Raw genomic sequence first — 27,578 nt, forward strand, 5'->3', positions numbered from 1 at the left:
AACCCACCTATTAATTTACTATATCCTACTGTAGTGCTATCTGTCTCTCCCAGCCTGCTGTGTACCTTGGTATTCCTCTCTGATATTACCTCCTGGTTCCCACACCTTGCCCAGTTGGTTTAAACTCTCCCCGATAGCACTAGCAAGGAATAGCAAGGAACTCAGTCCCAGTTGAATTTAAGTACAACCAGTATGGCCTGTACAGGTCCCATCACCTCCAGAGTTAGTCCCAATGTCCCTGAAATCTAAAGCCCTCCCTCCTGCACTTTGTTTCACTTATCTGATTTATCCTCCTATTTTTATACTCACCTGCAAATGCTACTGGGAGTAATCCGGAGATTACTACTTTTGAAGTTCTGCTTGCTAATTTCCTACCTGACTCTTTAAATTCTGACTTAGGACCACATCCCTTTTTCTGCCTATGTTGTTTGTCCCAATATGGACCATGGCTGCTGGCTGTTCACCGTTCCCTCTCATTGTGCTCTGCAGCCATTCAGTGACATCCTTGACCCTGGCACCAGGGAGGCAACACATCATCTGGGATTCACATCTGCGGCTGCAGAAATGCCTGTCTCTTTCCCTAACTATCAAATTTCCTATCACTATTGCCCTTCCAGTCTTGGTTGTGCCCTCCTGCACAGCTGAGCCAAATATTGTGCTATAGACTTACTCTTGGCTTCATTCCCCAGATGAGTCATCACTTTCATCAGAATTCAGAACTGGATACTGGTTGGAGAGTAAGTTGAACTCAGGGAACTCCTGCACTAGCCACCTGTTTCTTCTTGACTGTCTGGTGGTCACCTATTCCCTCTCTCCCTGCAGACTCCTAAGCTGCAGGGCTACCACATCGATAAGCATGCTATCCATGAAGCTCTCAACCTAAGAATGAACCACAGTGGCACTAGTTGCTGCTCAAGCTTTGAAGCCCAGAGCTCAAGCTGCCTCAACTGTCAACACTTCCTGCATATATGGTTATCCAGGACACAGAGAGCATCCTGGAGTTCCCACCTAACACAGAATGTACACTCAAGCGGTTGGAGCATCCCTGCCATTCCTCTATCAGATAATATCCTTGCTACTATTACTAAACACTGATAATAAGCCTTACTAATACTCATAACCTTTCTCTTAAAAATAAAAGAAAAGTCACTTCGCTTCTGTTGGCACCATTTAAATATAGGGGAAACTAACTGAATGCTTTATTTAAATTTTTAACTTTTTTAATTCCCCCCAACTACTTAGACTCACTCCCTAACTTTGGAGAAAGGGAAAACAGCAGCAATACTTACCATCCAATCAGCTCACGGCTCTCCTGTGAGGCTACTGATTTTTTTGTTTTCATTTTTTTCTAACTCAAGGACACCCCCTGTACGCTGGTGCTCCCAAATCTCTCTCCAAGTAAGCACTAGGCCTCATACATAGCCCTCAATTTATCTCCTTCCCTGAGCTATTAGTTTCTCCCAGGTCCACTACTGCTGCTTCCGACTCTGTCTCCTGGACACTCCTTAAAACCTACCTCTTTGACCAAGCTTTTGGTCATCTGCCCTGATATCTCTTTATGTGGCTTGCTGTCAAATTTTGTTTGATAATGCTCCCATAAAGTGCCTTTGGATGTTTTGTTAGGTTAAGTGGGCTGTATAATTAAAAGTTGTTGTTGGACAATAATGTGCAGACACTTCAGAGTCTGTCTGAAATTCCACTCTCCCTTACTTATGCAGAGACTTCAACCTTTTGAAAGTAAATTGCTTTGCATCTCTGCTAAAGTACTGGGAGCAGTATTTCAGGTCTCAACTTCATTTTTTTATTATTTGTTCATGCAAGGCCAGCATTTGTTGCCCATCCCTGATGGGCAGCTAAGAGTCAACCACATGGCCTAGGTCTGGAGTCACATGTAGGCCACACCAGGTAAGGATAGCAAATTTCCTTCTCAAAGGGACATTATTGAATCAGAAGGTTTTTTATGACAACCAATGACTATTTCATGGTGACTATTACTGAAACAGTTCCAGATTTATTTTAATTTATTGAATTTAAACCCCACTGGCTGCCATGGTGGGAATTGAACCCATGCCCCCAGGGTATTAGCCTGGATCTCTGGGTTACTAGTCTAGTGACATTACCACTACACCACCATCTCCACATATCTTCCTTCCTTACCCATTTTCTTGTTAGATGAAATAGGAGCAGGAATAAACCATATGGCCCGTCAAGCCTGCTCCACCATTCAACACAACTGGCCTGATCTTGGGCTCAATTCCACTTTTCCATCTGGTCCCCATATCCCTTCATACCCTGAGAGACCAAAATTTGTCTATCACAACCTGCAGGCACTAACTCATTAGCAGAGCACATTTCCATGGGCACGAGTTGCCCTCTAGTATTTTTCCTTAGTGCTCATGTGTGAACCATGCTAGACTCTGCTGGCAAGATCTTGAATTGTGGAGTGCATTAAGGGCAAATCCTCACTTAATATGCACAAATAAGGACCTTACAGCACTGGGTGCATTCAGGAGAGGAGGGAACAAAGTTTTATCCATACAGCTGATACTAGTAACCTGATATCTGATCAGATTTCCAAAGTATTTATCTTCAGTCAACGTCAAATGCAAATTGATGCTTACTATGCCTGCTCCTATTTCTTATAGTTCTTATGTGATACACAGTTTAGTGAAGTTGACTACAGTCTACAGAATGGGCTAGCCAACAGATGCCACAAGGTATTCTATCATTGGGCAAATAGCTGCACTGAAAGTAAATCCCTAGGAAATGAGTTGTTATCTCAAGCGCACCATCAAGAGAATGGACTGAATAAAGGTCAGCGGTGCAGGTTAAATCTGAGACCAATGGGGGGCAATTTTAACCTAACTTGCTCATTGGGAAACTAACAGGGTTGGGTGCAATGTTGGTTTTACACACCACCTGATATTACTCTCTAAAGTCAACAGAGAGTTATATTCAGTCGGTGTAAAACCTGCAATCCTATGGGTTTCCCACCAGCCTACCAAGTTAGTTTAAATTCCACCCCCATTCCATATCACACAGACTTCTCTCATTTGTTTTATGTTGGAGTAATCACAGATCAGAGAAGCCCACAATCTCCCACCTAGGAGGACAAGGGCAGCAGTGCATGTGAACACCACCGCCTGTAAGTTCCCCTCTAAGTCACACACTGCCTGACTTGAAACCATATTGTCATTTCTTCATTGTCGCTGGGTTAAATCCCAGAACTCCCTAACCAATAGCACTGGGTGTACCTACACCACATGAACTGCAGCGGTTCAAAAAGGCAGGTCATCCCAAATTGCTTCACTGCATGGCCATGATTCATCGCAGGCTAGCCATTTGGGCAAGGTATCAGAGGGTAAATGGCACTCATGGAACCACACCCTATGTAAGGCATTTGAGGCAGACTGAAAGTAAGAGGGAAAACCAAAAAAGAAAGAACAAGTGAGCATATATATGCTAGGCAGCAATTAAAATTGACAGTAAGTTGGGAGTGGCTAACTTTACAATTTTACAGTTTAACCACTGCATTAAAAGCTGAAATAATCATTAAATGTTATAACATTATCTTTTTCAAGATTTTTAATGCCTTAAATATGTTAAGCACATAATTTTGTGATATGCATTTCTTACATAAATACAACTAGAAATTGCAATATAATTACTTAAAAGAATAATTGACACAGACTGGCTGGTAACTCTGGGACCTGAATATCTGCCCAATTTGAAAAGCCTTGGTTTGCTTTGCCCTCCATCAATTGAGATTGTGTTTTCTTAATGGATTAGTAAACTGCATAAAACTGATAATAATATCCACCAAGGAGTTTTGCAGGGATGGTAACATTCTGCATATTGCTGATAAAAGACATTTTGTCAAAGCTTTTTGTCTTGCACTCATCAGGTCAATCACAAGAATACCAATGTCAGGGGAAGCAACAAATTTATACTGTATGAGAAGATGGTGCTGATTGGTTGGCAAGTGGACTCTGATTGGTAGAGGCGTTGCCATGGAGAATGCACAAGTTAATGGTGACTGACAGTTAACTACCAAACTACAAACTATTGTTTGAAATTTAAACCATCGGTCACCATTAACTGGTGCATTCTTGATTGCATTGCCTCTACCAATCAAAGTCCACTTGCCAACCAATCAGCATTCTCTTCTCATACAGTATAGCTCCAATATATTCCTGATTGGTGGCGAATGTTTAAAGAATCAAAATCCACTTCAAATATTAACACTAATGATAATCCTGTGTCCATACATGATGAAAGCACTTTTCAAATCAGTAAATGTTATAAAAGTAAGTCCAATCAAATGGATGCATGTGGAAATGACTTTATATATTCTGACTCAGTGGAGGTTGTTTCACCAATAGCAAAGCTTGAAAATTGTAACATGTGCAAAGAACTAACTAATGAATTTGAGCAACCTGTATTGCAGAATGGAACAAGTCAAAAAGGTGTTGCCAAAAACTGTCATATTCCTCTAAACACAGCAGAAGAACATGACCGGATACAGTGTCATTTCGATGCTTCAGAAAATAAAGTATGCAACGAAAACAGATCAACATATCAGTCAATGCAGTGTACCAAGACAGCAGAAAATGAAGCTCATAATAATAAAGTAACATTAAGCTCTCCAGAAACTAGCAGATCTGCAATTTGTCAACGAGAGGAACAATTGCCTGTTGAACAGCCTGTATTACTTGAATGCAATTTAGAAATCCAGTCAAATCAATTGGTACCCTTCAATAGTAAAACTGATGGTTCAGATTGGCCTTCACAGGGAATAGAATATAAAACAAAAAGTATTGCTACTAAACCTTTAATAGCTACTCATCAAGATGCTAGTACATTCACATTTGTAGATCATGAGAAAATGCAAAATGATAAACCATCTCTCTTAGAAAGTCTTTGTTGGAACAGCACAGGCAACAGTACAAAAAACATCAATCATGTCAAATATGTTGAAAATAAAGCCACTTGTAAAACAGAACATGATATAAATGATGACCACCTGGAAGATGATATCAGTGACAAGAGCAATGAACAAATATGCAAACAAATCTATAATTCTACAGAAACACTTATGTCTCCTGTTAGTTGTCCACCAATTGAAAATGAACATTTCAATTTTCAGTCAAGAACTGGCCAAACTTCAAATTCTGAAACTGTGCTAAATTTGAAAGACCATTTTATGGCACTTCAGTACAATGATGAACCTAAAGTTGTTAAATCAAATGGCTTGCAATCATCCATATTATGTTTGACAGAACAAAATATTTCTCCTTTAACAGAAAGGGATCAACAAGGAATGAGTAACATAGAAACTAATAATGTACTGAACATCATGGAATATGTTAACTATCCTGATCCAAAAGAACAAGAAACATCGACAGTATGTCCACCTGGCCAATCTAACAGCCTTCAGGAAATACCCAGGCCAATTCAGCACTCAATGGAACATGTAGCTGAGGTTGATATGAAAGATGAGTATGGGAGAGTGCAAGATGTCCAAACAATAGACAGTTTGGAATCTTCATTAATTAAAGCCATAGTTAAAAACTGTAACATTGATATTAATACAATTGCAAATTTTAAATATTCAGAAGATCCTTCATCATATTTTGATGGGACAATGGCATTTCCAGGCCCTGTTGAGAAGAACTCAGAAAATCACAATGTCACTTCTGCAGAGTGTGGCAGTGAAATAGGTCAAGGCCACATTACTGACAAAATGAGGACAACAGAAGCATTTTCAATTGGTTCAATGATGAAAATGCCACCAGAAAGTGAACAGATTAAGGATTTAAAAACTAGATCAGCAACAATAGGTTTGAATGAAAACACTCAAAAGGTGGAATATTTGGATGATTGCAAGGCAAAACCGAGTGAGGTTTCAAAATGTTTGGTAACAAATGTGGACAAAATTGAAGGGATACAATCAAAAGAATGGCAACTTAGGAACTACAAGGAAAAAGAAACTGCAGTTATCACTGAAGAACATGATAAAACTGTTCAATATAATGATCTTTTCCAAATAACAGCTGTCAACAGAATAGGATCAAGCATAATCACTCAACCCATGGTGGGTCAAATAATGAATGTTGATTCTAATGCACTAGAAGATTGCAGAGATTGTAGCAAAAGACCTAGAGGAAATAACCTAAACAAGGTTAACTACACAGCAACAGTGCCAGATCATCCACTGAAATGCATCAAAATGGACACCGAAGCTGAATGTAAAGGGAATATTTGCCAGGCATTTACATTGCCCAGCAAAAGTAATCAAAAGTTTTCTACTGACTCTAAAAATGAAAATCTCCCACTGATTTATAAGAAGGATAAAAACCAAACGGAGCCCCCAAGTGGTGACGTATCATTGAAAGAATCGTTATATGAAGGACAGAAGAAGACTGTTGATCCTAAACCAGCCATTTCCTTACAAATCAAGTCTTTAACTGAGAAGAGCATTTCACTCACATCATTACTCAGTAAACAGCAGACTACAGCAGTTAGGATTAAACAACCGTTATCAGCAGCATGGGGCAAAAAGCTGATGTCAGGTGCACAGGAAAAAACAAGCTTCCTGAAGCCATCAATTGAGGCAGCTATGGCCAGCACTGAGACTGTGAGTCTGGCTCCATCTCTGAACAATCAGCAGAAGGAGGAACCAGTCAAACACATACGCCTGTCAGCTGACAATGGGGGGAAGAGCATGTTAGAGAAACACAAACAGGCATATTCTTCGGCAGGAAAAGAGAACCTTAATAAAAATTTTGCTATGATGAAAAGAACGTATGAAAAGACAAAGGAGGAACCAACTCATAAGATGGAGCGTGAAGAGCTGAAAAAAGTAAAGCACCCTCAGACGGACAATCACAAAGGTACATTTTTTCCCATTAAACTAGCAAGCACACATCACATTACAATAGCTTCCATCTCTGTTGAAATGTAATAAAAACAACTGCTCAATTGACTCAAATCATGTTTTTCCCACAACAAAAGTAAAACAAATTTTAAAAGTTTGGATACTCTAATCCTCAAAATAGTTATTTTCTGATAGATTGGACCATTGAAAGAATGAGCATGACTTGAGTCATAAGATATATAGCATGTTTGTGTAACTGTCAATACCTAAAATATGGCAGATTGTGCTTTTCTTGCTGACTTAGATAATGTTCTCCACTTTGTAGTGAACTTAGTGAACTTGTCAAAACTTATCATGCATGTGACTAGGTCAACAAAGCAACATAGGAACTTAGGGGCCTAGGAAGAGTAGGCCATTCATCCTGTTCCACTATTCTATCAGATCATGCGTGGTCTCTACCTCAACCCCATTTACTTCCATATAATTTGATACCTTATTAAAATTAACATTGATTTACCTCTAAACGCAATAACTCTCATCTTAGCTAATTCCTCCACTTCCTCCTCCTGCACCCTTTCGTTTCTACTACCACATTATTCTGTGCAGGGTGAGACAAAGTACCCATTCAGTATCTCCTGGATGACAAGAGATATAGAGGTAAAGATGAAAAGGAAGAAGTGCATGTATGACAGATGTCAGGTAGAAAATGCAATGGAGAATCAGGCTGAATAAAGGAGGACTAGAGGGGAAGTGAAAACAACTAATAAGAAAAGCAAGGAGAGAGCATGAAAAGGGGCTGGTAGTTAACATAAAAGGGAATCCCAAGGTCTTCTGTAAGCATATAAATAATAAAAGGGTCTTAAAAGACAGAGTAAGGCTGATCAGGGATAAAAAAGGGAACTTGCATGTGGAGGCAGGAGAAGTAACGAAGGTTTTAAACAAATACTTTGCATCTGTCTTTCCAAAGGAGGAAGATGTTACCCAGGCTGAGGTGAGAGAGGAGGTGACTAGTACACTAGAAGAATTTACATCTGAGAAGGAAGAGATTTTAGAAAGGCTATCTGTACTTAAAATTGACAAGTTACCAGGACTCGATGAGATGCATCCAAGGGTACTGAGGGAACTGAGTGTGGAAATTGCAGAGGCACTAGTGATGATCTTCCAGTCTTCCTCAGACACAGGGGAGGTGCCAGAGGACTGGAGAACTGTGAATGTTACACCCTTGTTCAAAAAGGGGGCAAGGATAAAGCTGGCAACTATAGACCAGTCAGTTTGATTTCAGTGGTAGGGAAACTTCTGGAAACTATAGTTCGGAACATAATCAATAGTCACTTAGACAAATGCAGGATAATTAAGGAAAGCCAGGATGGATTCATTAAGGGAAAATCATGTTTAACTAACTTTCTGGAGTATTTTGAGAAGGTAACAGAGAAGATTGATAAGAGCAATGTTGTTGATGTGGTGTATATGGATTTTCAAAAGGCATCTAATACAGTGCCACACAACAGACTTGTGAGCAAAATTCTAGCTCATGGAATAAAAGGGAAAATAGGCACTTGGATAAGAAATTGGCTCAGTGACAGAAAACAGAGAGCAGTAATAAATGGTTGTTTTTCAGATTCGAGAAAAGTTTGTAGTGGAGTTCCCTAGGGGTCAGTGTTCGGACCCTTGCTCTTCCTTATATACAATAATGACCTAGACTGTGGTGTTTAGGGCTTGATTTCAAAATTTGCAGATGATACGAAGATTGGAAGCATTGTCAACTGTGCTGCGGATAGCCTTAAACTTCAAAAGGACATAGGGGAGAATTTCCTCCCCGTTGGGGGGGTAGGGCGGGAGCAGGCGTGGGTGGGCGTGCAGCCATTTTACGTGGGCGGGCCAATTAAGGTCTGCCCAGCATGACGCGCGCCCGGAAGCGCTGAGCACTTCCTGTGCGGGAGTGGGGGGGGTTGCCTGGGTTGGGGAGGCACTCTCGGAAGAGCGCAGAAATCTCCCTGAGGCACAGAGGTGCCTTAGGGAGATTACTTTCACTTATAAAACATTGAATAAAGGTTAAAAAAAATTTTGAGGACATGCCCCCTCATGTGAAACTGTCACATGAGCTGGGACATTTCCATTAATTTTATTTAAAATTTTTCAAACACTTTAAAAACGTCCATGAGATCTCAACAGGCCTGTGGATGAGGTTCCATGAAAAGTGAAAAGGCTACCTGGGCTCTTTGCCTGCCCGCCAACCTTAAGCTCAGCTTATTGGCTTTTTAAATGGCCTTGAAAGGCCTTTGACAGTTCGGCGAGTGCGCAGTCGAGTCGGCTGTGCGCCTGCTGAACTGAAAATCAAAATGACGTACGGTGATATCGGGATGCATGCCTGATGTCACCGCGCGTCATTTTATGCCTTGGCGAATAGGCCCCATCCCCACACGCCGACCAGAAGATTCTACCCATGGACAAGTATGTAGTGTCTTAGGTTTTATTAATAGAGGCATTGAGCACAAGAGTAAGGAGGTCATGTTGAATTTATATAAGACACTAGTTAGGACTCATCTGGAGTACTGCAGCCAGTTCTGGGCACCATACTTGAGGAAGGATGTGAAGGCATTGGAGAGAGTACAGAGGAGATTCACAAGAATGATTCCCAGGATGAAGAACTGTAGCTATGAGGATAGATTGGAGAGCTTGGGTCTGTTTTCCTTGGAGAAAAGAAGGCTGAGAGGAGACTTGATAGGGGTATTCAAGATCCTAAGGGGTATGGACGAGGTAAATAGTGAGAAACTGTTCGCACTCAGGAGAGCATCAAAAACTAGAGGGCACAGATTCAAAGAAAATTTGGCAGAAGGAGTAGAAGTGATGCGAGGTAAACTTTTTCACCCAGGTGGGTGGTTGGAGTCTGGAACAATCTTCCTGACTGGGTGGTGGAGGCAGGTTTGATCCAGGTACTCAAAAGGGAATTGGACTGCCACCCGAAATGAGAGAATGTGCAAGGTTACGGGGATAAGGCAGGGCAGCGGGCCGAGCTAGAATGCTCTTTTAGAGAGCCAGTGCAGACTCTATGGGCCAAATGGCCTCCTTCTGCACAGTAAATATTCTGTGATTTTTTATTCATCCTCCATAAAAATTACATATTTTCATCTCCAGCGATATTTTCTTTGACCAACTTTCTATTCATGTTGCCATGCACCCTTTATTACCATAGTTGGATAGAGGCTAAAGAGGATAACCCGAAGCTGGATTATTTTGCTGTAGCAGGGAAGCTAATGGTGTCTGCTGTTAACTAGACCTGCCCCTACAACCTTCAGTTCAAAAAGGGGCTGAAAATGCGAGCTGATAATAGCACAGCAAGGAAAATTGGGCCCTTGGATCTTTATTGAACAGCACTACCAACAGAGTGGGCTCCCCAGTGTCGGATTTGGGGGTACCCCAAAGATGAACTGGGGAACCCCTCTCGAAATCTCAAAGGTTAGGGTTTGCACGGCAATTGTCCAGAAGTGCAAACTTCCTCTGGGCAATTGCGCTGCCCTGGGAACCATACAAAAATATAGTTTAAATCCCAAACTTTAAACTTACACAATTTACTCAGAAAAAGTTAAAAGAATTAAAACCTCTTCTAACTTCTGGGTAACTATTGCAAAGACACAGACCGGTTCCCCCCAACAACCACCACAGGACACACCCCCAAATCCCGACTACCCACCCCCCCAACATAGTATATTGGCCAGGACACTGGAATAACTTCCCTGTTCTCCTTTGAAATAGTACCATGGGATCATTTACATACATTTGAGAAGGCAGACAGGGCTTCAGTTTAACATTTCATCCAAAAGTCGCCACCTCCGACAACACAGCACTGTTTCAACATTGTATTTTTTTTATTCATTCATGGGATATGGGCTTCGCTGGCTGGGCCAGCATTTATTGCCCGTCCCTAGTTGCCCTTGAGAAGGTGGTGGTGAGCTGCCTTCTTGAACCGCTGCAGTCCATGTGATGTAGGTACACCCACAATGCTGTTAGGGAGGGAGTTCCAGGATTTTGACCCAGCAACAATGAGGGAACGGCGATATATTTCCAAGTCAGGGTGGTGAGTGACTTGGAGGGGAACTTCCAGGTGGTGGTGTTCCCATCTATCTGTTGCCCTTGTCCTTCTAGATGGTAGTGGTTGTCGGTTTGGAAGGTCCTGTTGAAGGACTTTTGGTGAATTCCTGCAGTGCATCTTGTAGATGGTACACACTGCTGCCACTGTGTGTCAGTGGTGGAGGGAGTGAATGTTTGTGGATGTGGTGCCAATCAGGCGGGCTGCTTTGTCCTGGAAGGTGTCAAGCTTCTTGAGTGTTGTGGGAGCTGCACTTACCCAGGCAAGTGGCTGTGCCTGTACCTTGTAGATGGTGGACAGGCTTTGGGGAGTCAGGAGGTGAGCTACTCATCGCACTATTCCGAGCCTTTGACCCGCTCTTGTAGCCACGGTGTTTATATGGCTAGTTGAGTTCAGTTTCTGATCAATTGTAACCCCCAGGATGTTGATAGTGGGCGATTCAGTGATGGTAATACCATTGAACATCAAGGAGCGATGGTTGGATTCTCTTTTGTTGGAGATGGTCATTGCCTGACACTTGTCTGGTGTGAATGTTACTTGCCACTTGTCAGCCCAAGCCTGGATATTGTCCTGGTCTTTCTGCATTTGGACATAGACTGGCCTCAGTATCTGAGGAGTCGCGAATGGTACTGAATATTGTGCAAACATCAGCGAACATCCCCACTTCTGACCTTATGATGGAAGGAAAGTCATTGATGAAGCAGCTGAAGATGGTTGGACCGAGGACACTACCCCGAGGAACTCCTGCAGTGATGCCCTGGAGCTGAGCTGATTGACCTCCAACAACCACAACCATCTTCCACTATGCTAGATATGACTCCAACCAGCCGAGAGTTTTCCCTGATTCCCATTAACTCCAGTTTTGCTAGGGCTCCTTGATGCCACACTCAGTCAAATGCTGCCTTGATGTCAAGGGCAGTCACTCTCCCCTCAGCTCTGGAGTTCCGCTCTTTTACCCATGTTTGAACCAAGGCTGTAATGAGGTCAGGAGCTGAGTGGCCCTGGCGGAACCCAAACTGGGCATCAGTGAGCATTGGCCTGCAATCTCCTTAAACAATTATGAACCTGAAGGAATGTGACTCCACACTTATAATAGTTAATTCTTAGTGCCAGAGAGAGTGATTGACAACATTAGCACTTATCATACCATTAAAAGGATGCTTATGTTCACAATTAATAGCCCTAAATATATGTGGCAGGTTTAGTTATTATCCACCATACAAATACAGCAACTTCATTCCATTCAGTGCATTTCAATAATGAGGCAGACAGCATTTTCACAAAACTAATGATGGAAAAGCACATCTGCAGCAGCAACATTTAGTTATTGACATTTAAATGTGCATGTGCCCTTTGGCTGAAGTTGCAGTACCATTTATGCAGAAGAAACAGTGAGCACCATTAGATTCACTATTACTTTGACAATAAAATCTGACCTATTGTAATGAAAGAACAGCAGGATGTCTGGATAGTCAGTAGTAATATCTGAAGCCAATTATGGGAGCATAATTGGCTTTTGGAAAGCCACACAAATTTGATTAGAAATATACAAGTTTAATGATAAGATCATTTAACAGATCTTTTAGCTTTGCAACCTAGTCATTTGCCTGCTTCTCCAATCTTAAGTTAAACTCTAAATCTATCATTTAAAAATGAGTAAATAGCTACCAATCTCCCACACAGCTGTTCTAATTAAGTATTGCTGAAAAAAGAGACATGCTGTCAAAGATTTTCATCTTGCACTTCAGGATAGCTGGCAAGAAATTACTAACTGTAATAGGGGAATGACAATTTATACTGCATAAGAAGAGAGTGCAAATCAATGAGAAGAGAGTGCTGATTGATTTGCACTCTCTTCTTATGCAGTATAAATTGTTGTTCTCCAATTACAGTTGGTAATCTCTTGCCAGCTATCCTGATGAGTGCAAGATGAAAAGCTTTGGTAGCATGTCTATTTTTTCAGCAATACTCAAGTCCTGTACTACCAAATGACTAACTAAATATTGTTTTCATGTGTAACATGAGATGGTTCTCCATCAAATGGTGTTATTTGCTAATAGATCATTTGTAACTCTTTTGGAAAATTTGAACTATTTGTGGAAGATCAAAGCCTATTTTGAGAACTAATTATAACTATTTTTGATAACTTGCACGAGCAAGTTCCAGAAGAAAAAAGTGCCAGACTACAATCTAGACTGAGATCACACTGTAGGAGTGCTACACTTCTGGAAATGATGCTTTTTGGATGAAATATTAAACAAAGGCTTTGCCCTCTCTCTCAAATACACTTAAATGATCCCATGGCACTAATTGAGAAAGGACAGGGGAGATATCCTGGCTAATATTTATTACTCAGCCAATCCTGACAAAAACATACTTCTTAGGTCATTTATCTCATTGTTGTGTGGGGTCTAGCTGCCTGCAACTTGGCTGTCATGTTTCCCGATATTACAATAATGACTCGCTTTCACAAAATACTTCATTTGCTGTGCAGTGCTGTAGGACTTATGCGATCTTAAAAAAATCTACATAAATGCAAGTTTTTTCTTTCCAACTTACCACCAAAAAATCAATTTTTAAAAAATGGAACAAAACTGCATGAAAACTAAATTAATGTCACAAAGCTGTTGAGATTTTGAAAACCTCACTATACCAGCTGAAGAACTAAGCTCTTTTCCAGCTCCAAAACTGACCCAAAAAATCCACGCCAAAGCATTCCCTGATATATCAGGAAATGTCAAGCTATCATGCCTATTTTGTGACATCCATGCAGATTCCACCATTATATGGACAAAAGATGGAATTAGATTGAGTAAAGTAGAAAGAAGGTAAGCTGCATGAGTGGTTAGTGTTCATTGGTTTTCCCTGAAGTAGCCATTGTGTGACTTGACCACAAGTGCTGTCATAATAGGACTAAAGGCTGGCAGTTTCCTCGGAGTTGCTCCTGCTCAGCCACAGTAGCTTTGCCAAAAGTGCAGCAGAAATCCAATTTATGCGGATGGACTGGAACAGCTCCAAGGAAATTTCCAACCTAACTTTAGGTCATTGAAATCTATTTTTAATTTTTCAAATATTTTGTCATCGGTACAAACTAAAATATTTTAGATTTGTGATAAGAAATGTTTTATTATAAAGAAATAACAAGATATATGAGTTATGGAGTATGGAAGATTAAAATATTTAATTGTAGCATTAGATTTTTGAACGTACACATTGCAGTTGTCATCTATACTCTGAGTGCAATAATGATGGTTTTCTGTTGCATGTTGTAAAGCACGCCTCAAAATTCCTTTGTACCAATGTAGTTACATGTCAAATCTATTTGTTCTGAAGAGACTTAATGTTTAGCAAAACATTATAGTAATACAACTAATAGAGTTTTCTACGGTCCGAAATCAAAGATTGGAATTTTTCCTTAGGCATGTTACTGAAGGGGGTGTTACATTATAATCAAAGTTTTAGTGGATAGAGCAAGTCCACTGTCCAAGTTTCATTTGTGCTGGATAAGAGTAGATTTGAAAAAACAATCTATCTTTGTTCTGGTACCTGCAGAATATAATAATTGATCGCTACTATTCTGGCATATATTCTGCAGCGGCCAACTGTAGATGTAATGGCCAGAATTCAACGAAAGCCTGGGAACTTCCCTGGGCATGCCACATTGATGTAAGTGTGTCTCTGCTCATTGAGCAGGGTTTAAAGGGCTAGTGCAGATAGGGCAGAACCAGCTTCCGCTCCAAATTCCTCCCACCCTGGTACAAATATTTGCTTTCCATCTTCTCTTGGCCCACTGACTCCAAGGCCTTTTTAAAATTATTTGTTTCAACAATTCAGTGTATTTGGCCTAAACTTTGGTGAAGGATCTCCAAATGTTGAATGTTGTATAAATTGCTTACTAAGCACAAAAGTACAATTTAAAAAAAAGTCATTCCTGGGTCATGGACATCACTGCTAAGGCAAATGTATTTTGCTTATCCTCACTTGTCTTGAGAAGATGGTGGCCACCAGCCACTCTTTTTTACTTCTAGGCCACTTCAGTGGGCAGTTAAGAGTCAACCGTATTGGGGTGGAGTTACATATAGGCAAGGCCAGGTCAGGATGTCCAGTTTCCTTCTCTAAAAGGCATTAATGACCCAGTTGAGTTTTTACACATTCCAGCAGCTTCGTGGGCATTTTTACTGGCTTTTTTATTTTCAGTTTTTTAAAAAAATCTGAATTCAAATTCTCAACCACTATTGTTGGGATTTGAATTAACATTCTCTGCATTATTAGCCTAGTAACACAACTATTAGGCTGCCATACCCAAATATTTCACACTATATATTTTAACATCATTCCTTCCCATCTTCAAATTCAAATTACTTTGCTACTTGGGAAGCACGTGCTTAATATCATAGTTATACAACTGAATCTCATTAACAGTTAATAAATGAGATGACATAGAACCATAGAACCATAGGACACTACAGCACAGAAAACAGGCCATTCAGCCCTTCTAGTCTGTGCCGAAATATTATTCCGCTAGTCCCATTGACCTGCACCTAGTCCATAACCTTCCAGACCTCTCCCATCCATGTATCTATCCAATTTATTCTTAAAACTTAAGAGTGAGCCCACATTTACCACGTCAGATGGTAGCTCGTTCCACACTCTCACCACTCTCTGAGTGAAGAAGTTCCCCCTAATGTTCCCCCTAAACCTTTCCCCTTTCACCCTAAAGCCATGTCCTCTCGTGTTTATCTCTCCTAATCTAAGTGGAAAGAGCCTACTCGCATTTATTCTGTCTATACCCCTCATAATTTTGTAAACTTCTATCAAATCTCCCCTCATTCTTCTACGCTCCAAGGAATAAAGTCCTTACCTGTTTAATCTTTCCCTGTAACTCAACTCCTTAAGACCCGGCAACATCCTAGTAAATCTTCCCTGCACTCTCTCAATCTTACTGATATCCTTCCTGTAGTTAGGCGACCAGAACTGCACACAATACTCCAAAGTTGGCCTCACCAATGTCTTATACAACCTCACCATAACATCCCAACTCCTATACTCAATACTTTGATTTATGAAGGCCAGTATGCCAAAATCTTTCTTTACAACCCTGTCTACCTGTGACGCCACTTTCAGGGAATTATGTATCTGAACTCCCAGATCCCTTTGTTCCTCCGCACTCCTCAGTGCCCTACCATTTACTGTGTATGTCCTACCTTGATTTGACCTTCCAAAATGCAACACCTCACACTTTTCCTCATTAAATTCCACCTGCCATTTTCTGGCCCATTTTTCCAGTTGGTCCAGATCTCTCTGCAAGCTTTGAAAGCCTTCCTCGCTGTCCACAACGCCTCCAATCTTAGTGTCATCAGCAAACTTGCTGATCCAATTCACCACATTATCATCCAAATCATTGATATAGACAACAAACAACAATGGTCCCAGCACAGATCCCTGAGGCACACCACTAGTCACAGACCTCCAGTCTGAGAAGCAATCATCCACTACCACTCTCTGTCTTCTCCTACACAGCCAATTTCGAATCCAGTTTACAACCTCTCCATGGATACCAAGTGTCTGAACCTTCTGAACTAACCTCCCATGTGGGACCTTGTCAAAGGCCTTACTAAAGTCCATGTAGACAACATCCACAGCCTTTCCTTCATCTACTTTCTTGGTAACCTCCTCGAAAAACTCTACAAGGTTCGTTAAACACGACCTACCACGCACAAAGCCATGCTGACTATCCTTAATCAGCCCTTGGCTGACCAAATAATTATATATCCGATCTCTCAGAACACCTTCCACTAATTTACCTACTACTAACGTCAGGCTCACTGGCCTGTAATTACCTGGTTTACTTTTGGAGCCTTTTTTAAACAACAGAACAACATGAGCTACCCTCCAATCCTCCGGCACCTCACCCATGGCTAAGGACATTTTAAATATTTCTGCCAGGGCCCCTGCAATTTGGCTACTGTCAACAACATTTACAGTTCATTTATTTTGAGAATGCTTAGTTTTAATTTGTATAAGGTATTTTAAAATTTATCTCATATAGAAATGTACCTTTTTAAAAAATGTAGAGTTTTAATTGTCTTCATTCTGTAATATTTAACTGTAAGGGAGCACACTTTAAGAGAGCAAAAAATTAAACCATTGTACTGCTTAGTCACTGTACATCCTCTACTTTGTCACATTGTAAAGAGTAATGAGAATAATTTGATGCTCGCCAAAGCATTTCTAACGCTTTATATTTGTTCAAAAATCTAAAACTACAAATTTGAGAAATTCAGAAAAGAAACAAAATCTGTTAGTAAACAGATTTTATTTACAATTTTAAAAAATTCCATTCCATGCTTTTATAATCCATTCCTACAATCACGATGATAGTTTTCTATCTTTACCGTCCCAACTGTTTTCAAATTGTAGTGCAGGAGATGACAGTCCAGTCTCCTTGGCAATAGTTCAAACTACTAAGAAAGATCGAGGGTTATATCAGTGCTCCTTGAAGAATATGTATGGAAGTGTGTCCTGTGAGTTTGACTTCACCACTGAAGGTATCAGAAAAAATGCCAAATACCTGATTATAGTTTTACAATAAAATTATGCAAGAGGTTCACATGGAGTGATAATCAACTTGTCTTTACTTCCCCAGTTCTGAATGAACTTCTTAGTTGTCAAGTTAATGAAGGTACTGACCTTTTTAAACTACAAATGGCATTGTGCATAGGTTAGCTAAACTCTTTGGTTGGATATGATGTTGCAAATGAAAATAATTTAATACAATATATCTTAAATAAGATGCATGAGACATATAAACTAAGATATTAAAATATCTATTTGTTTAATATATTAGAATTCAAAGTACTGACATTTTGCAGTATTTTGGACGAATATGTTTCAGAGTGGTGGTATGGTGTGTGAAAAATAATTACATACTTTCTTGCCACCTGAATTAATTGATTTTAAACCATTTGTTTTGAATAAGTAGGGCAGAGCCTTGCCGAGTCAGTCAATCCTAGTGACCTTCATGCTTACCCTGGTTCACTGGCAGGTGAGATACTAATGTGTAATGTAATGCCTGTGACACGTGGTCAGACTGCAGATGAATGGATTGCACTGTAATATATGCTGCAAGCCATATATACTTTGACTTGGCAGAATCCTAGTAGTAGAAACGTTAGTCCAGATTTTTGCTACCCAAATGAGTAGCTTCTGGACCCATTGGTTAAAAGGTAGCCTGAATAATGCGATTTTCACTCTGGGAGAGATGGAGTTGGGATGGAGTAGGCTCCGCCGACTGTTACTTATTTTAATAAAAGTTCTCAATCCGGAATATTTTAGCAATTTGTGCAATGTAGGGGTTCCCATTTTTCCTCAGAGACCCTCCTCACACCCAAGTTCGTGACACCAGGTGCATGTGTGTATGGCTTGAACAGAGTGACCAGAGAGACAAGTTTCTTCTGATATTTCACAATCGCTTTATTGAATCACCCACGACCCCACAGTACAAAACCCCAAAGTTCAAAACAACCCATTCCCAGTACCCAACACGAAGTCACCACGACTCGGGCTTAAACTCACAAAAATGCTAACTCTCCACAACTCAGTTTAAACTTGCAAAGACACAAGCAAAATACTATGTCTTGTCCTGAAACCATTAGGAAAAAACCCTCAGACCAATATCACTAAGATATGGTTGAAACAAGTTACAAGAACCGGCAAAAACACCAAGGGCAGAATTTTGCCAATGTCACACGAGATGGGACATGTTAATAAATATAACATTACATTTATTAAAGTTTTTCAAAAGGAACATGAAACCTCATCCCGCCAGTGGATGAGGTTTCATGTATTATCAGAAGCCCGCTGGGGCTCCTGGCCTGCCCGCCAGCCTTAAGCTTGGACGGGCAGGTCTTTAATTACTTTAACTAGCCTGTCAATGGCCTCAATTGGCCATTGACAGGTCAGCGGGCGGACAGCTGATTTCGCTGTCCGCCCACCTTTCTGAAAATTCAAAGGGACCGGGATAACGTCGGGGGTTCCTCCCGACATCATCCTGCGTCATTTTCCCATCGGCGAGCCGGCCCCGCCCCCAAAATCACCGATGGGAAAATTCTGGCCCAAGTTTTCACCTCAAACCTTCACAAAACCCTCAGACCAATATCACTACAATTTGGCTGAAACTTACAATCTCCAACACGGCTGGTCTGTCCAGTGTTGACTGTAGGCCTGAGACAAGGTGACCAAACTCGACCCTTCTTCCGACTGCAGCCCAAAACCTTCAGGCCAATATCACTATGTTTGGCTGAAAACCCTTACAATCCCCAACACGGCTGGTCTGTCTGGCGTAGAATGTAGGCCTGAGTCAAGGTGACCAGCTCTAAACCTCCTTCCAACTATAGCCCAGATACTCAGATGTGCTCTTCTTTTGTAATAACTTAACTCAGATATGTCAAAACATATTTCTTGTTGTTCCAATGTCCATTTAGTTGTTTCCATGCCAAGTCCAGACAAATGTCATCAGCTCCTGCCAGTTGAAACAATTCGGGATTTTCCATGGAAGATGTATTCAAATGAATATTATCAGTTCTCATTGTATGAGCGATTCTCCTGCTGTTTGAGTTGACACAGTAACATCGTCCAGGCTCCAAAGTTAATGAGGGTTTGAATGACCCTATTTCCAGCGCTATTGTCTGTGATGCAGACCTTAGTTGCATAACTCCTTGAGTGTATTGTATTGAAGATACATTTTTTGCGTCATTTTATTGGGTAATCTGAATTCTTGATTGGATTAGTCAATGGCAAGTAATGGCATTTTCCTGGTACCATTGTTCCCTGATAGCAGTCAATCAATGTCCAAACCCTTTTGATGAATCATTGTTTCTTTACTATACGTCCGAATGAACCCCTTGCTGCCCAGTCCTGTACTGCTAGCTGCAGTTTGGCTTTTGTAATTATAGTTTCAATCATAAGGTCAAAACATGTCCATGGGTTTGAAATTATATTCTATAAATTTCCCAGTTGGAGAGGATTCCGGTCCTACAACAATCACGGCTCACTCTTAGTTTCAGCTTGCTTCATCTTGAAGGATTTTAAGAATTTAATTAGGCAAATCTTCTTCTCCCCTCCCCTTCCCCATCCCCTAAATCTACCACCAAGAGGTAATTCCAGCCTCTCATCAGATGTTAACAATTTGGGTTCCATATTTTCTGGTTAATCAATTTTAACACTTGCTTCTCTCAATTAAGAACTATTGCCTTGGGTTTAAATTCTAACTCAAACTGATTAAATGAAAGCTCCTCTCTCTCCCGCTGCCATCAGTATGTCAAATGAGTATGAACGGTCCTAGACTAAGTTCTTCCCAATGGATATGGTTAACAAGTGCAACATTTGTCACAATTTGGCACTAAATTACAGATATATAGCTGATGAAGCCTAAATTCTAAATCATTTTCTAAATAGCATGGTTAGATGCCATGGTCTTGAATTATCAATGCTTGACTAATTTTCAAGTGCTAAGGGTTTGAGCACAGCAGGTGTTCTGTTCATCTGAGAATGAATGACAGTTTCAAGAAGTTGTAATAACAAACGTATATCGTTTCTGGTCTGTTGACACAAGCTAATGGGATTATAAATATTACGAGTTTTTTTTCACAGAATGCAATTTTTCCTCAATCTTGTTGATAGTGTGTTTTAGATGGTGAAAGATTTATTTTTTCCCCCAAAGAATGTAAACAATTTTCCATGGATATTGCATGGAATCTGAGGACAATAATTAGTGCATACTGAGTGAGTGGTGATGGAGGATACATGGGACATAGAAATGGCATGCATGATCTGAGGGGGCAGAAAGGATATATGAGGGCATAGAGGTAGATGAGGTGTGAGATTTAGGGAGCCTTTAAACACTTGGGAACTGGAATACTGGGCAGAATTTTACATTCCGCACGCTGACGCATGCCTAACCCAATTGGGCGTAAAATCACGCGGGATGATGTCAGGCAAGCATCCCGAGCACCTTGGAAATATATCGCCATTCCTTCACTGTCGCTGGGTCAAAATCCTGGAACTCCCTTACTAACAGCACTGTGGGTGTACCTACACCACATGGACTGCAGCAGTTCAAGAAGGCAGCTCACCACCACCTTCTCAAGGGAAATTAGGGATGGGCAATAAATGCTGGCCCAGCCAGTGAAGCCCACATCCCATGAATGAATAATAAAGAAAAAATTCCTGCACGCGAACAATCTTCAGGTCGGCGGGCATGCAGGGGTGTCGGAGCCACACCCATCATCAATTAAAAGGCCACTTAAGGCCATTAAAAAGGCAATTCTTCATGATTTTACATTTCCCATGCGATTTCGCGCTCATCGCACGGGCAAAAGTTGCGAAGTTTCTTGCTGGGGATGATGGCAATCTCCTCGCAGACCCTTTTGTTGGTGTGGAAGTCATTGCCAAGGCGGGCGTAGTATTTCTTAATGATCACTCAGGCAGCTTTCTTGACCGTCTTAATCCTGACACGACCCATCTTGGATTCCCGCTGAGAGAAGAGAGCGGTGGCTGCTGGGAGCGGCTCTATGAGGAGGCAGGTAAGCAGCACATTTTTTACAAAACCTCATCCAAGGGTGGGATAAAAAGGGTCAGCAGCATTGCCATTGTGAGGAGTGAGGAGTTTAGGAGGTAGTTTACTGCTGGTTGATTATTTGAACTTGACAGCTTCATCTCCATTCTGAGCTTCATTCTTTCATTTCCAGGCTTCATTTCAGGTCTCATTGGTGCCTCCAAGGGCCCCAGAAGATTTTGACCGTGTGGACCCTTCCAGGTATCAAACAGATTTCTGTAACCCTGGTAATGGGGATTGTGCTCTCTGCTGGTGACACCTCCTCTGAGGAGGAAGGAAGGAGCAGAAGGGAGAGCAGGCCAGGTGTCCCAGTGCAGCTTCCAAGGTAACGACCTGTGGGAGGAGAAGCACAGGCACAAGGGGCGCATGGCCAGCAGGTAGCCCAAGGCGTAAGGAGCTGCAGAAGACGCCACTATCCTGCTGCCAGGGTTTACAGGCAGCAATGCAGCTAACTTAATATGTCCGAGCTGCAAGGCCGAAGGAGGCTCCACCTCTCCAGGGAGACAGTGACCTCCATTTGTCAGATGATTGGCCTGAGATCAACTCCAACTGTATGCGTGGACAGCCCATGCCAGTGGCCCTGAAGGTCACAGTGCCTACGCAGAGTTAATGTTTCAAGTCCATATGACTACCAGACCTGCTGAGTTTTTCCAGCATTTTCAGTTTTTATTTTAGACTTCCAGCATCTGCAGTATTGTACTTTTATCTTGGGCCAGGATTTTCCGGTTGTTGGGCGGGCTTAGCAGGAGCGAGTGGGAGCGGCTGCGAAACAGACCTCTGCTCGCAATCAGGCCCTGGCCGCGATTTCACGCTGGCTGCCCAATTAACAGACAGCCATCGTGAATCACGTGCTGCAGCACTCAGTGCTGCTGGGGTGGGGGCGGGAGGAGGGCGAGCACGGGTGCGCACAGTAAAAGCTCCCTGAGGCACAGAGCTGCCTCAGGGAGCTGAAGATTTTTAAAATAAAAAATAAAGAATATAAAAATGTTCAAAACATATCCCCTCATGTGACTCTGTCACATGAACAGGGACATGTTAGAAATTAGTTTGAAAAGTTTTTATTTTTTGTTAATCGCTGATCGAAACACCATTCTGCCTGTGGATGAGGTTTTGCAAAAAATCCAAAGGCTGCCTGGCCAATTCGCTTGCCCACCAACTGTAAGATTGGCCAGGCATCAAAAAAATGTCTTTTAATTATGACTTTAATGGCCTTAATAGGACGTTTAATTGTTGGCAGCCGTGCTGCCGACTCCCGCGCGCGCCCGCCAATCGAAATATCATGCAAATGCGCGATGACGTCGGGACGCTTGTCTGACATCATCGCACGTCATTTTACACTTGTTCGGGTCAGGTGCACACCTGCTCAATGTTCAAAATATTCTGCCCTTAGTTTGATAACATTACGTTTAAAGCCCATTGATGGGAAATTATTTCCTGTCTTCCTGTCAACCAAGTTCTAATATACATTTTTGAACAAAACCGCTGAAAAATACAGACAAAAAGGCTAAATTCACCAATATTTTACCGAAAAGGGAGTTTGGGTCAGCGATCAGGACTACAACCTGATTTACATTACTCCATTCCTTCAAGTGTCGGATGAGAGATTTTGTTTCTCTGATATGGACAGTACACTCTTGTTCAGGAAGGATATCTCTACTCAACCGAAGTCCAAGGAGTTTAGGCAGCAGATTGGCAAGAGTCAAGAGACCACCCCAAGTATATGTAGAAGCACCAGTGGAGTTTGTCTAAAACTCTTCAACTTATCAGCTCAAAGATATGGGCCAGAATTTTGACCTTGATGGGCGGGTGGGCCCCACCGGCTCGGTGGCGGGCTATGCACTTCCTGTGCAGGGGGTGGAGGGATTTCCCATCTGTCAAAGTGCGCTCTTTTGCGCATGTGAAGAGCGCACTGCTCCCTGAGACTAAGTGCTGTCTCAGGGAGAGCGCTGAATGTTTAAAAAACTTTAAAAATAGAGAAAGAAAAACATTACTAACATGTACCCCTCATGTGACACTGTCACACGAGATGGGACATGTTAATAAATATGAGTGAAACTTTAATAAACATTTTAAAAACTGAGATGAAACCTGATCCCGCCAGTGGGGCTCCTGGCCTGCCTGCCAGCCTTAAGGTTGGATGGGCAGGCCTTTCAATGAGCTTAATGATCCTGTCAATGGCTTCAATTGGCCATAGACAGGTCGGCGGGCGAACAGCTGATTTTGCTGTCTGCCCGCCTTCGTAAAAATTTAAATGGACCGGGATGACGTAGTGGGTTCCTCCCGACGTCATCCCGCGTCATTTTCCCGTTGGCGAGCAGGCCCCACCCCCAAATCGCCGATGGGAAAATTCTGACCATGGTAAGAATTTCACTGCTTGTCTAGCTAAAACCACCTTACCCATCAGGACATTGGTTGACAGGGTTACCTGAAGCTGTGTAGGGAGAATTTTGGCCCGCAGATCCTATTAATGAGCTGGAATCGGCTGGTCAAATATCAGTGCCAGAAGTGCTACAGCTTTCCTGATTCACGTAATGGACTCCTGAGTTTGGTATGGAGGATTCAGACCTTCGCCCCCATTGGAACTAACTCAGTCTTAAAGAGGTCCCACTTACCCCACTTTCTCGCAAAGAGGAGAGCCACTAAGTCATTAGGCAATTGACAAACAAGGGTTTAATTCCTTGGCAGGAATCTTCTTGTTGTCAAGAGCTTCTCATGCTGAGCCACATAACTTAGCCTAAAATATGCAAGCGTATTACCATTATTGTCTGGTCTTCAACTTGGCAATTGAATGATACCATTGGGCAAATAGTTACTGCTGAAACTTCACTTGCCTAATTGCATCAAACTCATAGTGGGCACTGAAGCTTTGATGTATGTCCAGGAGCTCCCATACCTGATCTTCCAGCAGCTATGTGCCCAGGCCTTACACCTTCAACATAATGGGAAATAAAATGCAAGTTTAATACAGAAAAAACCTGGCAACTTCTACACTTGAAAAAATATTGGAGTACCTGTGGATATCATTGCATTCCCCAGATCTGCACTGCAATAAGAGCAAAATCCTGAATGGCAGACAAACTCATAGTTAATTGCAGAGAAATTGTTTATCTTTGCTGGAAACAAACAGCCCTTTTTTTTACTTGTTCATGGGATGTGGGCATCACTGTGTTGTAGGGTGGCCAAGTTGTACTATTAATGATAGAGTTGATCTGCAGACACTTCTTGGGTGGAAAGATTAAGTTTATTTACAATATACTCAGCAGCAACTACACATGTGCTTTCAACTCCACTTCATCTCTGCACTGACTGCTGAAGTGGCCCAAGCTACTGTCCTATTGGTTTATACAGATCATGTGATCTTCCTTAACAAGTATTATTCTTAAAGGTACATTACACACCAAATAAACCATAATTACTACACACTGGTAAGGCCTTTATGTATTGCCCATCCCTAATTGCCCTTGAGAAGGTGGTGATGAACTGCCTTTTTGAATAACTGTTGTCCATGTGGTGTAGCTACACTCACATTGCTGTTAGGTAGGGAGTTTCCAGATTTTGACCCAGTGATGATGAAGTAATGGTGATATTCTGGTGGTGTTCTCATATACCTTTTGCCCTCGCTCTTATAGATGGTAGCAAGTTCGGAAGGCGCTGTCAAAAGAGCCTGGGTGATTTGCTGTTGTGCATCTTGTAAATGGTACACACTGGTGCCATGATGCACTGGCAGTGTTAGGTTTGAATGTATAACATGGTAGATGGGGTGCCAATCAATTGGGCTCACAGTGTGATAGTCAATACCTCAGACTGCAATAACATTATTTTCTCACTCTTTTCTTTTTAGGAGAGGAAATTGAGTTGTTACAACCCGTAATTGAAAAGGAACTCACAAATGAGTGCAATTTTGATGCCAAGATGTGTGGCAGTATTGCAACAGAAGAATCACATTTTGGTGAAGGATTGCACCGAAAAGCATTTCGGACCAAAGTTACTTATGGCCTTGTACCTCTGTTTAATCCCGGACATAACTGTGTCTTAAAAATTCACAATGTCATTTTGCATGGGACAAAAACAAACAGCGAGCTCACAAAACAGAACTATATATTGGCAGTACAGGTAAAATATACAGATTAACAGAAGGAGGCAGCTCCTTGAAATATTTCATATCCATCATACAAATGTGCTTTAATAAAAAATTGTTTTAGCATGTACTTAAAAATGCCCTATTATAAACTCCATTGCTAAGTTAAGAAAATATTAATTGCACAATGCATTATATCCATGCAATATTTTGATATCTGCTCAAGCACGCGCTGATTTTTTTCTCCCACAGAATTTACCTCAGCCATTTCTTCACAAAGTTTCTCTTCTCTAACATTTACACACATAAATAGGGGTTGATTTCCATCCCCTCCAGTGAGCAGTAATGGGGTTGTTGTGCAATGCAATAGCAGTTCAATACTTACTGCCCCATTACTGTTGACATCCGGATCAGTCAACATTTTGTTTGGAGCCTTGTATTGGGCGGCCCAGGGAACTGCCCGAGCCCTGTTGATCTGTGAAATTCAGGGAATTGTGACAATAGGACTTCATTGCAATTTTGCACTACCAATAAGCGGAGTGTGTTCTGCACACGCACTGCCTATTAGCACTTTCCCTTGAGCAGCCTAACCAGCAGGCCTTAAGAAGAGCACTCATAATCCAAAAACGTTAAAAAGCATATTTGTAAATGATTAGCATCTGGTCAGGAAGAGCACTAATGCTCCTCAAAAACCTATGCCTGTGATGCACAAGCCATCACTGTCCTCCTTCTGTAACTTTACTGTAATGGATTTACCAACACTTTTGCTGATCAAGTTGCTCCAAATTGAAAACTGCTCTGGCCTCAGACTGTTACCATTGAGTGGGCAGTCAATGTGTTTGCTCCAACCTACTTTCACCAGAGGGGAGTAGTCACACAAAAATCCACCCAGCATACATACCCCCATACACAGGTACAAACAGAAGTCCCAATTTTAACCTAACCCACCAAGTGGATTTGGTTCAGTTACATGTTTTACACCCCAACCCCTACCCCATGACCTCATGTTATGCTCTATTGACATCAAGGGTTATAAAAGCCAAGAGTTGATGACAAGCCTATATAGAACTTTCACAAGACCTCAGTTAGAGGTGCAGTATTGACTTCACAAGATTGGAAGGAAATTGAGGTTTTAGGGCAAGTGTAACACAGCTGAAATGTAAGAGATTTAGAACAGAGTGCAGGAGAAACTTCTTCAGATAGAGTTGTGAGGCTGTGGAATTCATTTCCAGGTTAGTGGTTGAGGCAGAAACTATATCAACATTCAAGATCAGATTGGGCAAATGTATGATGGAAAAGGGGTTGAAAGGATAGGATAACAGGGTGGGTCAATGTAATTAGAACTATTTTCTCATGGGGAATGTAAATGATGACATGGGCATTTACATTCCCCATGAGAAAATAGTTCTAATTACATTGACCCACCCTGTTATCCTATCCTTTCAACCCCTTTTCCATCATACACCTGCCCAATCTGACGTTAAAATTGGGACTTCTGTTCGTACCTGTGTATGGGGGTATGTGCACTAAATGGCCATTTCCTGTGGTTGTAACTTCTATGAATATACTTTCATGTGACAGTGATGCTTTATTTTCAATTAATAAAATATCACCAATAGGAGTGGTGACTATGACTACACAAATATGATAAATGTTTCTTTCTAATGCAGTAGAGTAAAAAACAGTGTTGTTCATTTTTAGGAATGCCATGTACAGAACGCTGCTCGGCAACATGGCAATATGTTTTCAGCAGAGGGGACATTGTTAGAAGGCTTTGGGGAAGCACCTGAGTGAGTAAATGTGTGTTTTACTTGCACTGGCCTTAGCTCCCCTTATCTGTGCTATAAAGCCAGGTCCTTATTTGCATTACAGTTGACTCTGAAGTGTATTGATTCTGAAGAGCATTGTAATTGGAATGATC

The 27,578-nt window shown here is 41.5% G+C and overlaps 1 protein-coding gene across 1 annotated transcript in view; it reads left to right on the forward strand.

Moving 5' to 3' along the window:
• The first annotated feature begins 4,183 nt into the window (after positions 1 to 4,183).
• alpk2 (alpha-kinase 2) overlaps positions 4,184 to 27,578 on the forward strand; it is a 41,683-nt gene continuing 18,288 nt past the window's right edge. The window contains exons 1-7 of the mRNA XM_078551901.1: positions 4,184 to 6,893; positions 13,645 to 13,792; positions 17,385 to 17,512; positions 17,611 to 17,646; positions 17,947 to 18,009; positions 25,421 to 25,692; positions 27,359 to 27,447. Of these exons, the coding sequence (XP_078408027.1) occupies positions 4,208 to 6,893; positions 13,645 to 13,792; positions 17,385 to 17,512; positions 17,611 to 17,646; positions 17,947 to 18,009; positions 25,421 to 25,692; positions 27,359 to 27,447 (3,422 nt within the window). The 5' untranslated portion in view covers positions 4,184 to 4,207. The remainder of the gene's footprint in view (positions 6,894 to 13,644; positions 13,793 to 17,384; positions 17,513 to 17,610; positions 17,647 to 17,946; positions 18,010 to 25,420; positions 25,693 to 27,358; positions 27,448 to 27,578) is intronic.

The sequence above is a fragment of the Cetorhinus maximus genome, chromosome 1, assembly GCF_964194155.1.
Source record: "Cetorhinus maximus chromosome 1, sCetMax3.hap1.1, whole genome shotgun sequence".
Lineage (NCBI taxonomy): Eukaryota > Metazoa > Chordata > Chondrichthyes > Lamniformes > Cetorhinidae > Cetorhinus > Cetorhinus maximus.